The following is a 14,837-nucleotide window of genomic DNA, read 5'->3' as shown; positions in this document are numbered from 1 at the left end:
GGGCAGTTTTCATACTTCCCACATTTACTCTAAAAGAAAAATAAATGTGTTAGGGAAACTCAGCTTTCAGTTTACTAATACAACCCTGTGGATTTGGGCAGAAAAGTCTATGAAAAAGTAAAGACTTAAAACAATGAGGTGCAGAGTCTGGTAGTCCCTAAATATTAAAAGCACAGATACGTTTTCTAATCCCCTGGACCTGACCACCAGGGTGAAAACTGTGCATGTGCTTTATGCCTTTGTATATACAGGAAATAACCAGCCCACCTGTATGTCACGTTTGGCAAGACGCAGAGGAGCTTTAAGGCTGTGATGGTTAGTCCTTGGGACCAAGACTTTTGGGGTTCTTATGGAAGTAATCTGTACACAGTCAAGGGAACCTGAATGTTGTGTATTTTGCCGCATTACAGGAGGCTGTGACCTGTGTCAAAACAACAACCACAACTAAGGCAAACAAATGAAAGACACCAGGAGGCGAGGGCTCCAGCCCTGTTGCTTGCTGGTTGGGTAACCATGGGTGATCCCAACCCTGCTGAGTTTGGTATCTGCCTTCCTACAGGCTTCGAATTAGGATGGGTAAGGGGGGTGGGGGGTGGGAGATGAGGGTAAGGGGGGTCAAATATATGGTGATGGAAGGAGAACTGACTCTGGGTGGTGAACACACAATGGGATTTATAGATGATGTAATACAGAATTGTACACCTGAAAACTATGTAATTTTACTAACAATTGTCACCCCAATAAATTAAAAAAAAAGAATTAGGATGAAATCATATAGCAGACTATGCTGTGGAAATTTGCAAATATGCTATACATTATTGTTATTATTTAGAACCCATGTCAGCAGGAAGTTCAGAAAGGGAATTTCTGTATGTGTTGTTCTTTGACTGCTTCATTTTCATGCGCAAGGAAAACAGGGTCCCTCTAATGTTACTTGCAGCAGTGAAACATTTGGCCCACAGGAGCTGTGCTCTCTCTCTCCTTGTTCCCCTTTTGATTAGTCAGTGACATTGGAGAATGGCTGGCTTAAGTGAAGTACACAGATTCTGATTGTGGAAGAGAGCAAAGTTTCCTAGGAAATCAAACCTTTAGCCTTGGCCTGTTTAGCCCTTTGCTCTAGTCAGCTGATAACCAGCTCGAGACAGGTTTGTGCTGCTCTGCTGTGCAGTGTACTCCAAGCACCCTTTTGAAATTAGACAAAGTATGTCTTTTGGTAGGATTTTACTGGTGCCTGACAGGGTGACCAACTTTCCCCAGTTTGTCCGGGATTTTCCTGGTTTTAGCACTGAATGCTCTGCAGCCTAGGAACCCCTCAGTGCTGGGCAAACCGTGACAGGTGGTCACCCTGGTTTCCAGTGCTCTCTTGCTACAATTCCGATGGTGCACCTCTCCTCGCTTCCTTCCTTCTCCTTCCTTGATAGTGCAATATCTGTATTTCTCTTCTCCCCCTAATTTCTATGTTGCAGTTATGTTGGAATGACATTAAATAAGTTATAATAAAGTGTTGGATTAAACAAACTCATCACTGTACCTCATATAAATGCAACAACTTGCAAGGCAGTTCCTGCTCCTTGTAAACAAAAATGTCTAATCAGTACAGTTATTCCTAATTAATGAAACATAATATGTTACTATCTCACAGGAAGGTTTGGATTTTAACTGGGGGCAATGCTTAACTTAGAACCAAATGTCTGTTAAGGAGGAAATTCCAGTGTCAGCAGCCAGTTGCCAGACACATTCTTCAATAGAGAAGCTTTCTTAGTATTCAGTCAACAATATTTCGTTAGCAAGGTTCCATGCTAGCTATGGTGAGTGATGCAAAAAAAAATTTAAGAAATGGGTTGTTCGTCCAATACTGCAGTTAGGAAGAGACAGTATGCATAATTGGAAAGTTAACTGACCACAAAAGAGGGAGAAATGCAGTATTTCTTGAGTCTCTGTATAACTGATGTCTTTTGAGTGTATGTAGTATCTCTGCGAGATAATTTCATAATAACATCTCATTTAGTTCTTGTCAAAACCACATTTTTATAGATGATGAAGCTCTGTCTAAAAAGATTAAGCAAGTTGTGCATAATTAAGTGGTCATAAGAATGTGGTCATGCTAGAATTCATCATTCATTCATTCATTTATTCAGCAAATGTTTATTGAACATTTACATTTAAAAGGAGGCAAGATTATTTGAGACTGGGTTGATTTAGAAAAGTCTAATGGAAAAGGTGGAGTTTGAGTGGAGCTCTGGGAAGGCAGAAAGGGAAGGGAGTGGGGCTCAGGAGCAAATAAATAGGCATGGGTCAGGTGTGTGCATTGAGTGGAGAGCTTGTGTTGGGAGGTCGGGGAAGAGCTTTGATCATTTAGATGGAGGCTGAGTTATGAAGCACCCTGAATGCCATGGGAAGTTCAAGCTTTACCTTGTAGGTAATGGGAATAAAATGATGAAAGATTAGTTTGATGGCCATGCGGACGATACTTTGGAAGCAGAAGGAGGTGAGTTGGCTCATTACGGCAGTCATCTGGTGATATGGTTATTTCATTTAGGCAGCAACTACCATCTATGGGAAGCAGCTCAGAAATAGTTGAAAGAGTATTGACTCAACTCTTATGTAAGATGTTGAGTTAGTTCCTATCATAAAAAATTATGTTAAAGATGAGATTGCTGAAAATCTAGAGCAGAGGTCATAAACACAAATGCCTTCAGGAGCTAGAAAGATAAATAAAACCACAAGATGGGGAGAGAAAGCAGCGGAGAGTGGTAGAAAAGTGCAGTGCTCATGCCCTCCCTAGGGGTATTCAAGTTTTAAACTACAGAGGCCGGTGGGAGGCACAACCTCAAGCTGTCTGAGCACTAGATTCAGCTTTGGCTGGCCACCTGAATTTCACTTCTTGATAGGATCTGCCTATGCTAAATCTTTCAAGATATGCTAGTAGTTATGTTTGGACTTTATGTTCAAAGAGGAATAAGGTTCTGATGGCACATGACCACTGAAAGCAAATGTGAATTTTATCTACTTTATTTTTAAGATGAATGGCCTTTGACTGTTGTGCAGCAGTCTACATTGGCAAGCGCAGAGCTGCCACTGTTTGACCCCCTCCACTGTTCAGACATGGCCTCTGCTCAAGGCATTTCTGGCCTTTGCCACAACTTTCATTTTCATGGGTAAAAATGGAAACAAAGACCAGGCGGTCAAAGGTGAACAACTGGAGTCGGACATATGTTTATGTAAATATAAGAGGAGCATACCCACTGTCAAAAAAATGAATACTCTATGATGACAACTAAAATACAACTAAACTAAAGGTAGCAGAGACCTTTTATATCCTTCCACAGGAACAGAGACGAAAAGACAAAACCAAACAAGACAAAAACTGACAACTAGCAGGCAATTTTAAGTAAGACCACCCATGATGGAAATATCTCATTTTTCAAATGCTCTCCAATAAGTCACAATATTATATCTTTACAAACAGCGATTGTAGAGTCTGACATAGAGAAAAGAATAACAAGTTTGGGTTCCCTCAGTTAACACCTCTAGACATTTTTCCTCTTCTACCAAATGAAGAGATACGAGGCTAGATTTGGCCTGCTGACATGTCTTGTTTGGCCTTTACCATATTTTATAAGTAGAAATTTTTTATACATTTTATGTAAAACATGATCATCTGACCTTGTCTAGAAATCAGATCTGGCAAGAGCATGGCAATAGTTCGCTGGTACTGAGTAATGTCTCCATGGGACATGGCTGAACTCTGGCATTTGCCTCAGTCTGCCTCCTTTGTTTCGCTTGTTCTCATTACCTGCATTTGACTTTCAAACCCCTGACACCTAGGTGATGTTGACAGTTTTCTCAAGCTTTAATTTTCTTTCCTTAAAGACCGCTCATTGAAGTTTTACTGTATGATTTTTTCTTCTTCAGTGAAACAAGGTCCACAGATAGTTGCAAGACATGTGCAATGATGATAATCTTTGGTTATTATATCTAATCATTCTGAAGTCCACAAATAAGGAACTAATATGCCTACTGATGCTAGCTAGCTTCGATAGGAGGTGGAGAATTCATGCTGGTACATTCTCCTCCTTTTCCTGGAAGTGTGGGGATTTGACGTTGAGACACGAAATGAAACTGAAAACACCACATAAACAGCGCTTCAAAACCAAGCTTTTCCAAGGCATAGAATATAAATTTCCATTTATAAATAGATTAGATTTCCTCTACAATTAGGTAACATTATAAATATTTATGCTTTAAGATTTATCTGCTAGATTCTGCTGTGTTCAGGCTAGTATTACTAAAATTAGCTTGTATATTCTAAATGCATACTACCTGCCATTTAGGCAAAGAAGCATGCAGTCTTCTGAAGTTACCTGGAGATTCAGACCTCATCATAGGAGAGCCATATGTGGAAAACCAGGGTCTGGGTGTAATGTGAATGTATCTACATTCTTGGAGGGGGCTGTGTGGTGTCGTGGTGTAGAATGTGGGCGTGGGGTCAGGCTGCCTGGAATTGGAGGGTGGTTTCCTTATTTCCTTGCTTGTGTTACATTGGAAAGGGACCTAACCTTTCCAAGCCTCTGAAAAAATGGTAATGCTAATAGTATCTACCTCAAAAGGCCATTGTGAGGACTTGATGATAATGTAAAGTTCAATCATAAAGCCTGAACATGTTAAGCTTCAGAAAATACCATTGATGATGAGGAAGAAACTTATGATTTGAGTTGGGTATATTTTCACTAACGTGGAATGGAATCTTATAATTGAAAGATAGTTTCCTTTCTGAATGTGCCATTTGCATGTGGCTTGTGGGAGACCTAATCTGAAGAGGACCCAAGTGTAACAATCTGGGTCGATGGAATGTTGACATTGGTGTTAATGGCCCCGCCAAGCAGTCTGGAATATTCCAGTCTAACTAATGGACTAGATCATATCTAAAGTCCTTTCCTCTTGCCTCAAGCTCCTTTAATTCTGTGATTTCTATGACAAACATTAGAGAGGAGGTGAATTCCTCCCCTAAAGTTGTGAGTCTTTCTCTGGCAGGACACAGAGACCACTGTGTTGTCCTTGACAGAAAACTATTACTAATTGGAGCAGCTGGTGACTTGAGAGGGAGTCCTGCCTCTGGAAAGATTCGGAAGTTGATCTTGCAGTTTCAGTGAACAAGGCAATATCAGACTTAAGGCAATCTTTCTTTGTGATATAATGGAAAGAAATTTGAAGTTCTTATTCTAGTCCTGCTATTCACTTTTCACTGTTCTCAATGACATTTGCTTCAATTTATAAAATGAGTTGAGGGAGTTGATTTTAAACATTCTGTTACTGTAAATTTCTGTCCATTGATAGATATATGTATTATTTAAACAGTGGTGTGCTCTTAAACTGGTTTTCTGGGGGCAGCGGGGGAGTTCTGATTTGTAACATTTGCCAATTTCCAGAGTGTAGATATTCCCACCATGGCTGATTTTCAGCTACCAATGTGACGCCACTGAACATAGCTTTGGGAAGAGATGCTAGTAATTAGCTCTTTTGAGCCAGTATGACCTACGACCTGTACATTTAAACACCCAACTTCAGTGTTTGGTAAAACATGAATTTGGCCCCAGAGTTACCAGATTTAAATAACTGTGTTCTTTAATTTAAATAGCATTATAATCTGACAAATTGCATAGTAGTTATTGTATCATCTGCCTTTGTTTGATTTTATGCAAATTGGTAATCATATGAATACCATATGATTTTAATGTATCCATAGGGATTTTTTTTTAAAATTGTGGTAAAATATACATAACAAAATTTACCATCTTAATTGTTTTAAAGGCACAGTGCAGTGGCATTAACTCCATTCCTCATATTGTGCCTTAAGGTTTTTAAAATATACTTTTTTGGTTGTAAAACAAAATACAAAGAAGAAAATTACAACATCATCTATAATTCTCAGCCCCCAGAGAAAATCACAATGCACATTTTAGCATTATCAAAATTGCGTTTTACTCTTAAGGACTGTCAAAATAGTTCAGTACTCCTGGAAATATAGCTTGCATTTACTAAACGGATTTTTATTATTTTCAAGGGGCCTTACCATTCAAAGTAAGGAACAAACAGACATATCTTTTCTGTTCTCTCCCCCACCCCTCCCCCCAAGCTGGAGCTCCAAGGGCCTTAGCAGTGGACATAGAACTGGAAAAAACATGTTTGGAGAATTCCACGAAACAGGTTTGAGGAAGATTTGCTTGGGGGCAAACATAACTGGCCAAGGTAGTTTTGAGATTAGTCTAAAACTAGATGGTAGATGATGAAATTTTAAAATCAATAGGGACCCTATGAAGTGCCTGATAAAGACACTTCATGCGTTGGATGTGTTATTTACATCCGGAAGGGTTAGATGACCTGCCCAAGCTCACATGAATAGTAAGTGGCAGAGCTGGGGCTGCCCTCCTGCCTCGTTCTGCACCCCTGGCCTGCCTGGTCATCCGGCTCCTCTTCACACCGTGCTGCTCTACGGAATTCCTCCCCCTGTAACTCATGGGAGAATGAAAATATACCAGGGACTCCCAGCAGGCCACCGGGGTCTACTATTTTATTGTCTCTATATAGGACAAGAGAGGGATGCAATCGTGTTTTACAACCTTTCATTTTCCACTGGTATTGTGTGAAGTAACAAAACAATAAAATATATTTTTTTGCTCTTAGGCATTAACTTTCTTAGGCTCTGTCATTAATGATAATATGTTAAAATTTCCCCAATTCTCTGAATTTCAGGGATTTCCTCCCCATAGTTTGCTATTGGATTCCAGGGCCAGTACATATTTTATTTGAAAACACAGACTCTGTGCTTGAATTCTTACAATGCCATTTAATAACTTTAGTTTTCTAATTTGTAAAATGGGAAAAATAATAGTATTTACCTAGTATATTTGTTGGGAAAGCAAATTAGTTAATACTTGTAAAGACTTTGAATATTGCCTGGCAATAACAACTCAGTAAGTTGTTACAATTATTATTACCAACATTTATAATAAAATCAAAGGGCCTTATTTAAAGTAACTGTTTAAAAGTTTTAAAAACAGCTTAAGGATTTACATAACATAAAATCCACCTGTTTAAAGTTTATAATTTAGTGGTTTTTAGTATATTTACAGTTATGCAACCACCACCATCATCTAATTTTAAAACATTTTCCGAGTTCCAAAAAGAAACCTGTACACCCATTCGAAGTTACTCTTCATCCCCCCGACCTCCGCACTTTTCTGCCCCAGTCAACCACTAATCTACTAATGTGCTTTTTGTCTGTATAGATGAGACCTTTCCTATCTTATCTACAGAGAGAGAAAGTACCTGTTCTGGACATTTCATGTAAATGGAATTATACTATATGTGATCTTTTGTGACTGGTATTTTTTACTTAGTATAATATCTTCAGGTTTCATCATATTGTAGCAGGTGTTGGTACTTTATTCCATTTTATGATAAAATAATATTCCAGTGTGTGGGTTTGCCACATTTTATTTATCTGTTCTTCATTTGATGGCTATATGGATTATTTCCTCTTTTTTGTGTGTGTATGGATATTATGAATAATGCTGCTATGGAAATTTGTGTCCAAGTTTTGTGTGGACATATATTTTCACTTATCTTGGTTATATACCTAGAAATGACATTGCTATGTTTAACTTTTTGAGGAGCTTCCAAAGTGTTTTCCAAAGTTACTGCAACATTTTACATTCCAAACAGCAATGGATGAGAGTTCCAGGTTCTTCATATGCTTACCAACACTTATTATTTTATTTTTTTCTTGATTATAGCCATTTTAGTGGATGTGGAATGGTATCTCATGATGTTTTTGAATTGCGTTTTCTCAATACTAATGATGTTGATCATCTTTTCTGTGCTTATTGATCATTAATATACCTTTTGGGGAAAAATCTATTCAAATCCTTTGCCCATTTTCAAATTGGGTTATTTGCCTTTCTATTATTGAGTTGTATACTTTATATATTTTAGATATAAGTCCCTTATCAGATATATGATTTCCAAATATTTTTTTCCATTCTGTAGGTTGGTGCTTCACTTTTTTGATGGTGTCCTTTGAATCATGAAAGTTTTTAATTTTGATAATGTCCAATTTATCAACCTTCTCTTTTATTACATGTGCTTGTTGTGTTGTAACTTGTACACAAGAAATAACTGCATATCCCAAGGTCATGAATATTTACTCCTATGTTTTCAAGAGTTTTATAGTTTTAGCATTTATGTAAGTTTAAGGTCTTTTATCCACTTTGAGTTAATTCTTGTGTGTGTTTGAGTTGGGGGTCCAACTTCTTTCTTTTGCATGTTGTCTTGGCATTTCACTCTACTGCAAGTTTTCCTGGCACTATGGTTGAAAAGACTTTTCTTTTTCCATTGAATTATCTTGTCCCCTTTGTTGAAAATGCACTGACCATATATGTTAGGGTTTATTTCTGGCTTTTTTTTTTCAATTCTGGGGAATATTGGGGAACAATGTGTTTTTCCAGGACCCATTACCTCCAGTCAAGTCGTTGTTTTTCAGTCTAATTGTGGAGGGTGCAGCTCTCTGGTCCATGTGGGAATCCAACCGGTGACCTTGGTGTTATGAGCACTGTGCTCCAACCACCTGAGCCACTCAGCTGCCCCTGGCTAACTTTTTTAAACAATATTATTGGAAACTTATTCACAATTGGTGAATTTGATCTCACTGTTTCTTTTGAAGATCTGTGTTTTTCTCTTTTTAACATATGTCTACATAAATCCAGGATCAGGATTTTGGTATTTTCTCTTTATTTTTCTTGATAACCCTGAAATCACATTTTTTAAGTGGTTGTTTATTTCACCTGTTTGTAACAATTTTAATAACAAAGAAGACAATAATGATGATTCTGTACAAAATCTTCAGGCATTCAGAAGAGCACCAACTATCATCTCTTAAAGACAGTCAAAGAGAAAAGAGATTCATACACGAATATGTTTCTATGTTACTGTTGATTATACCTCTTCAATTTAAAGTTCATCCTACAGTTTTTTTAAAACAGTGAAGATCAGTGAGGCTGGGCCGAATTCAGAACAGATGGCTGAGATGGTGCTGTCTGTGATAATTTAGTCTTGAGAATTTAGGTCACAGGATCCTGTAAGATGTGAGTTAGGTCATAAACATGACATTTATGGAAGAAAAAATGCACATGGCTTATAAACAAATGAAAAATATTCTCTACTAGTTATCAAAAAATGCAGACGATGACCCAATTGGGTAACAATTTGGCAGAGTTTTTTAAACGTCACTACAGTTATGGTGCTGGTGGTAGGCTCCTTAACGTGCTTGTGTGCAAGGCTGGAAATGATTCCATAAGGGACTTACCCTCTTCGTTGTTGCCCCAAAGATGGCTGAGGCTCAGAGAGTTTAATGAATTCATCTCATGTCCTACAGCTTACGAGTGACAAAGCTGAGATGGAACCATAGGTGAAGATGCTCACCAATGCCTCTGTAGCCACAGTGAGCCACCGTTAGCCCACACAGGTCAGATGTTATTTTGAGCTTTCTGGAAAACCAGGGTTTGAATTCTCCCTGTGCCCTATGCACTTGTGAAAACTCTATATAGAATAGGGTGGGATTTGGTGATTGGGCTGGGCCATCATGGGGGCTTTGGAGATATAGGCTGTTTCTCTGAGAAACTGCATTCCAGTGTTTCTTGTTAGGTTTTCAAGGAGGAAGACAAAGAGTGGAAGGGAACTGATTTTTTTTGTGTGTGTGTGTACTTTCTATATGCCTGGCACTTTGCATGTAGAAACTTATTTAGTTCTCCTAATAACGCTAGGAAAATAGGTATATTTCTCACCATTTTGGAGATAAGATAACTGAAGTCAAAGGAAATTGTCTCTTTTCCTAGTCCACACATTCAGTTAAACAGCAGTAAAGCTGGCATTCAAAGGCACGTCTGTAGAATCCAAACCTCTGTGTCTTTCTGCTTATTACACACAGGCTCCCCGAAAGGAAAACAAAGCACATGGTTGCTAATCTCCTCAGCCCATTTACATTTTATATTATGTTTTCTGTTCCCATCACGCCTCATGCAGTGTTTGCCTTCACAGGGTTCGTGTGTATCCATGGTGATGTCTTCAAATGTCTTTCTGGAGTCCTTTTCTTTATTGCTCCAGGTCTGGGCTGAGTCTAATAATGATCCCATAAAATTCTCTTTCCTTTGAACATAGAATCCTTTGAAAGATATTTAAGTAATTATAGTTGGAATTCTAGAGGATTTAAAAAAAAAAATTAAATACCTCTACATATCCTTAGTACTCTGTGAATAGTTTTACAGAATGTAAACTGGAAAACAAAGCACAAGCTAAAAACCAAAGCCTAACCCATAGTGTCTGTTTACAAGGAAGTCAAAGAAATTTAACCTAAATCCAAACCTATCTTTCTAGATTAAAAGGAACTTAAACCCACAAACTTACAGAATTGACACGGCAAGTGTGACAGTGCAGGTGTGTTATAATCCCATTTTCCCTTACCTGGGAAATACTGAGTTCTGAACAAATTAAGTCTTAGATTACCACCATGCTTTTCAAGCCTTTGCTAGCATTGCTCACTGTCTCCCTCTGTTTGAATTCTCTTTCTTCAGCTTAGATAACATGAAAAACCTCAAACTCTGCCAGTTCTTTTGTGCAATAAATCTATAAGCAAAATGCACTTGTGTCAGGTTCCAGAGTACATTTAAGCATGTGGGATCACTCTTTTTTGCTCTAGCCCTTGATGATAAACAAAGAAAATGCCCCCAATAGGCAACCAAAGACCTCTTCCGTGTAGAGACTTTTTATCCTTGACATACCAAAAAGATCTTTTAAATAGCAAAGACGCAGCACTCTACTCTCAACTGTTCTTTCCAGGTCTGAGACCTGTCACTTACGATTTCAGTTCTGGATCCATTTTTACTTCTTTCTGCTGGAGCACACTCTTCCATGGCATAAACTGTGCTTGGAATGTCTGCTGGATGTTCCTCATTGCTGGCATCGGCTTCTGTTTCCTCCACATCTAGAAGGGCAGCTGATCTTCCAGAAACTCTGGGGAGTACCAGGAAGGAACTTTGAGTTGACTCCTGATCTGGCCAATGACAGCCCTTTCAGCCAAATGGCCTGATCTTCTGAAGGTTTCTCTTTCAGAGTCTGCTCAGAGGGACTGGATCAACCACACCTGAAACCCACATGTGTGGGTCAGCAAATGGCCATGGAAACATTCTGTGTGACTCCTAAGACAATATTACCTTCTTGCCTCAAGAGCTTTGTCTTATCTTGTCCCTGTGTGAGCTCATACCCCTTACGCATGATGACCTATTTCTCAGTCCAATCCTGATGTCTCTCCTCACTTTAGAAGACAGTGAGCATATTGCCACCTCAAAGGTTCCACCCTAATTCTTCTTAAATGGTCTTCAGTTTTACTCCTATAAGTTCATGACTATGCATTGTTTAAATTAAACATAGCCAACGCAACTTTGATATTCATTGTGAAATCATATTATCAATATTTTATCACCCATGTCTCATCTGTGCTTTCTATAATCAGAGTAGGCTTCTTTTTTTTTTTTTTCAAACATGTTTTATACTGTATTCATCATGGTTCTTTCCTCACTGTGGGGGCTCAATAAATGTTTACTAATGGTAAACCTGTCATGCTAGAAGGTGAATTGATCTCCTTTTTTCAATTCTTCCTTCTTTTTAGCGGTTCCACCATGTTATTAATGCAAACACTAAAGTTGCTCATTAATTAGAAGGTTAATAAAATGGCATTAAAGTCTTTTTTTAACTCTGTATCAAACCAAAATCTAATTGGCTGAATGCAAATGATTAAATATTTTAAAGTATTTAATTAATTTTAATCCAAGACCATTGCAAAACAAACTATATGTGAAGAGATAATTTACTTGCATAGGAAATACTAAGATGAAGATTTACAAATGAGAAGGAAGAGTACAATTTGCTTGAGTTCAAGACTAGATAATAGAACAAGAAATTTCCATGCATGAGATTATTAGAAATGCAAATAACTTTTATTCTCTAGTTTCTGTTTCCTACTCTTAATCACGATTTGCTTTTCCATCTTGTGTTAGATTGAAGTCATTGATGCTCTCAACTAAATTAATGGCCTCTATGTATCTTTTATCCAATAACTTTGTAGCTCCTGTCCACTCTGACTTGGACTGGCCTTGTGACTTTGGTCTATAAAATGTGGCAGAAATGATGTGCCAGTTCTGAGTCTAATCCTCAAGAAGACTTGCACGTTTCTGCTTCCCTTCTGGCTTCTCTGTGGTCACCATAACAACACACCTGAATTAGAGGTAGGGACCACATGGAGCAAAGCTGAGTCATTCCCTCGATCACAGATCACTCAGCTCCCAGCTGACCTGCTACCTGACCACAGACACATGACTGAGTCCAGCCAAAATCCAATTAGATCAGTAGAACTACCAACCTATACATTTCTGAGAAGTAATAAACAATTGTTTTAAACTCATGTTTCAAGATTGTTTGTTATGCAGCAATAACTAACTGCTTCAGATCCTATATTCGTATTACTAGGGTAAGATGATACTAGCTCCTCCCGGGAGCAATTACACTTGAACTGTTGTCAACTGCTTGAGCTAAACGAAAGGAACTTTGAGAGTGTCTTCAATTTTAGTAAGTGAATGGGGGGATTTAGGGAGTACAGTGGAATTTTTCTGGGAGAATAGCCTAATATGCTTCAGAGACCTGTTCTCATCAGAAATAAGGAAAAGTAGCTATAGGGTAGGGTAAGTGACATTTATTAAACCTCTCAAAATTGTATTTGGTAGACCTAAAAACATGTTGCCACCAAATCCCCACATCCCCACATCCCCTCTTTTCCAGCCTCCCCTTTATTCCTCCCATTCCCCTTAGAGCCTCCCCACACAAAGCTGACGGCAGTACCCACCATTCACGCTTCTCAGGTGTGTTATGGAAGTCCTTCTTCTTCTCACTCCTCTATCAACTGCACTCCAGGTTTTTGCAGTGAAGAGGTAGGGGAGCACATCTTCAGTCTAAGACAAAGCTGGCTTCTGATCCTGCCTCAGGCCTAATGTGTTAGGCGTCCTCGGACATGTTACGGGTTTAGCGTCCGTGTACTCGCGTTTTTTCTCTGCAAAATGGTGATGGGAAAAGGCCCTCAGCAAAGCTCTGTTGTTTCTCTTCACTGTTTAACTTAACAGTTGAAGAAAGAAAGTAGGAAAAAAACAGAAGCTATCGCTTTTGAGAAAGTTACCCTGAGGTTCTTGTGTTCACAGGTAAAGATATTTTCTGCTGATTTAGAAGCTCTGAGTTATGGGTCAAAGCTTTAGTAAATATTAACCCTCATTTTACAGCCCTTATTATTAACAGCCAGAGATATGAAAGTTCATAGATTTTGCATGATGTGGACAGATCCAAAGTCACACATATGATTGGAGATGAAGTCATAAATACAATAACAGTGTAATTATCTAATTTGTGCTTAATTTTTTAAAACCTGCTTTTCACTCCATACTATGGATACTTAACACAGTCCTTAGTTAGGCAACTCCTTGTACGCCTCATAAGCACTTCAGACAAATGAAGGAACTCGATACCTTCTATAGGCATCTCATCAACCTGAAAGCTTACTATGGACACTTTGTAAATTCAGCTTGTGTTCCGCCTACAATCAAAAGCCAAGGTGATCTTAAAAAAAAAAAAAAAAATTAGACCACATTGCTTTCATCCTGAAAACGTTCTGATGATTCCCCATTTCCCTAAAAATAAAACCTCAATTGCAATCTATGGCCGTGACCAAGGTTTTGCTCATGTTGCCAACCTTGTTTGGCTAATGCTTCCCTACGTTGACTTTCTTCCTGATATACAACATACCCAACTTGTTCCTACCCCTAGATCGTCGCACTTGCTCTACCCTCTGCCTAGATAACTGGACCTCCAGCTTTTCTTCATCATTCACTCTCAGCTCAAATGCCACCTCCTCAGGAATACCTTCCCTGAGCACCTGTCAAAAACCATTCCACCTTATGTAGAAATGATCACACCATTCTGCTTTATTTTTTTAAAAGAATTATCACTCTGTCATTATTTTGTTAATTTATTTTTCTTTTTTCTCCTCATGTGTTTTTTCTGTATCTCTATGCTAGTATGTATCACTCTACCTGCTATACGAGTATGTTAGTTGCTCAATAGGTATTTGTAGAATTAATAAAATAAATACATTATTTATCTTGCTCAGCTTTCTAGCCATTTCTGTTCCATGTACATTTAAAAATAAGTAAACACATGTAAGGCTACATGCAATATCCTCAAGCGGATTTCAAACAAATTCACTCTTCAGAAAAAAATTTGAAATGATATCATCCACACAGGACTTTTTAAGGTGCAAAAAAAAAATCTAAGAAAGAAGAAAAGATAAAACTATTAAAGAAGCTGTCAAATACTTTTGCACTGAAGCAATGGTAATTAGGAAAGCATAATCTGATTCTGGTGTATTTCTGAAGTCATGGTTTTGGGGAAAGGGCAGAGATCAAAACTACAAATGGTTAAAGACGGCATCCCAGAAACTTGTCACGTCATTATTTCTTATCCAATTGCTCATTGCTAATGAGGGCATTAGCCCTCAGGGTTTCCTTCTTCCAAACATTAGTACTTAGAAAGGAAGATTCTACCGGATAGAGGAGTGCGGAAACTCTTGCCTAAGAGTTCCTCAGAACAAGGCTGTCTGTTATAACCAAAATAAGTTCAAGGAGAAACTGCCAGACTGATATTGAGTGAAATATTTATTTTGGTGTGATGTAATCCTTTTCTGA

At 38.3% G+C, this 14,837-nt stretch overlaps 1 protein-coding gene across 2 annotated transcripts in view; it reads right to left on the bottom strand.

Moving 5' to 3' along the window:
- GRAMD2B (GRAM domain containing 2B) overlaps positions 1-13,228 on the bottom strand; it is a 110,067-nt gene extending 96,839 nt beyond the window's left edge. Inside the window, exons 1-2 of one of the 2 annotated variants that reach the window (XM_019732382.3) lie at positions 12,953-13,228; positions 10,914-11,067 (exon numbers count right to left, since the gene is read on the bottom strand). In XM_019732382.3, coding sequence (XP_019587941.3) covers positions 10,914-11,038 — 125 coding nt within the window. In that variant the 5' untranslated portion in view covers positions 11,039-11,067; positions 12,953-13,228. Of the gene's footprint in view, positions 1-10,913; positions 11,068-12,952 lie in introns of those variants that run through there. The other variant, XM_019732385.3, reaches the window with a different exon arrangement.
- Between the last annotated feature and the right edge of the window lie 1,609 nt (positions 13,229-14,837).

The sequence above is a fragment of the Rhinolophus sinicus genome, chromosome 3, assembly GCF_057876585.1.
Source record: "Rhinolophus sinicus isolate RSI-liver-muscle chromosome 3, RSI-T2T, whole genome shotgun sequence".
Classification (NCBI taxonomy): Eukaryota; Metazoa; Chordata; class Mammalia; order Chiroptera; family Rhinolophidae; genus Rhinolophus; species Rhinolophus sinicus.
The sequence above is the reverse complement of the archived record's forward strand: the minus strand, read 5'-3'. Positions and strand labels throughout refer to the sequence as shown.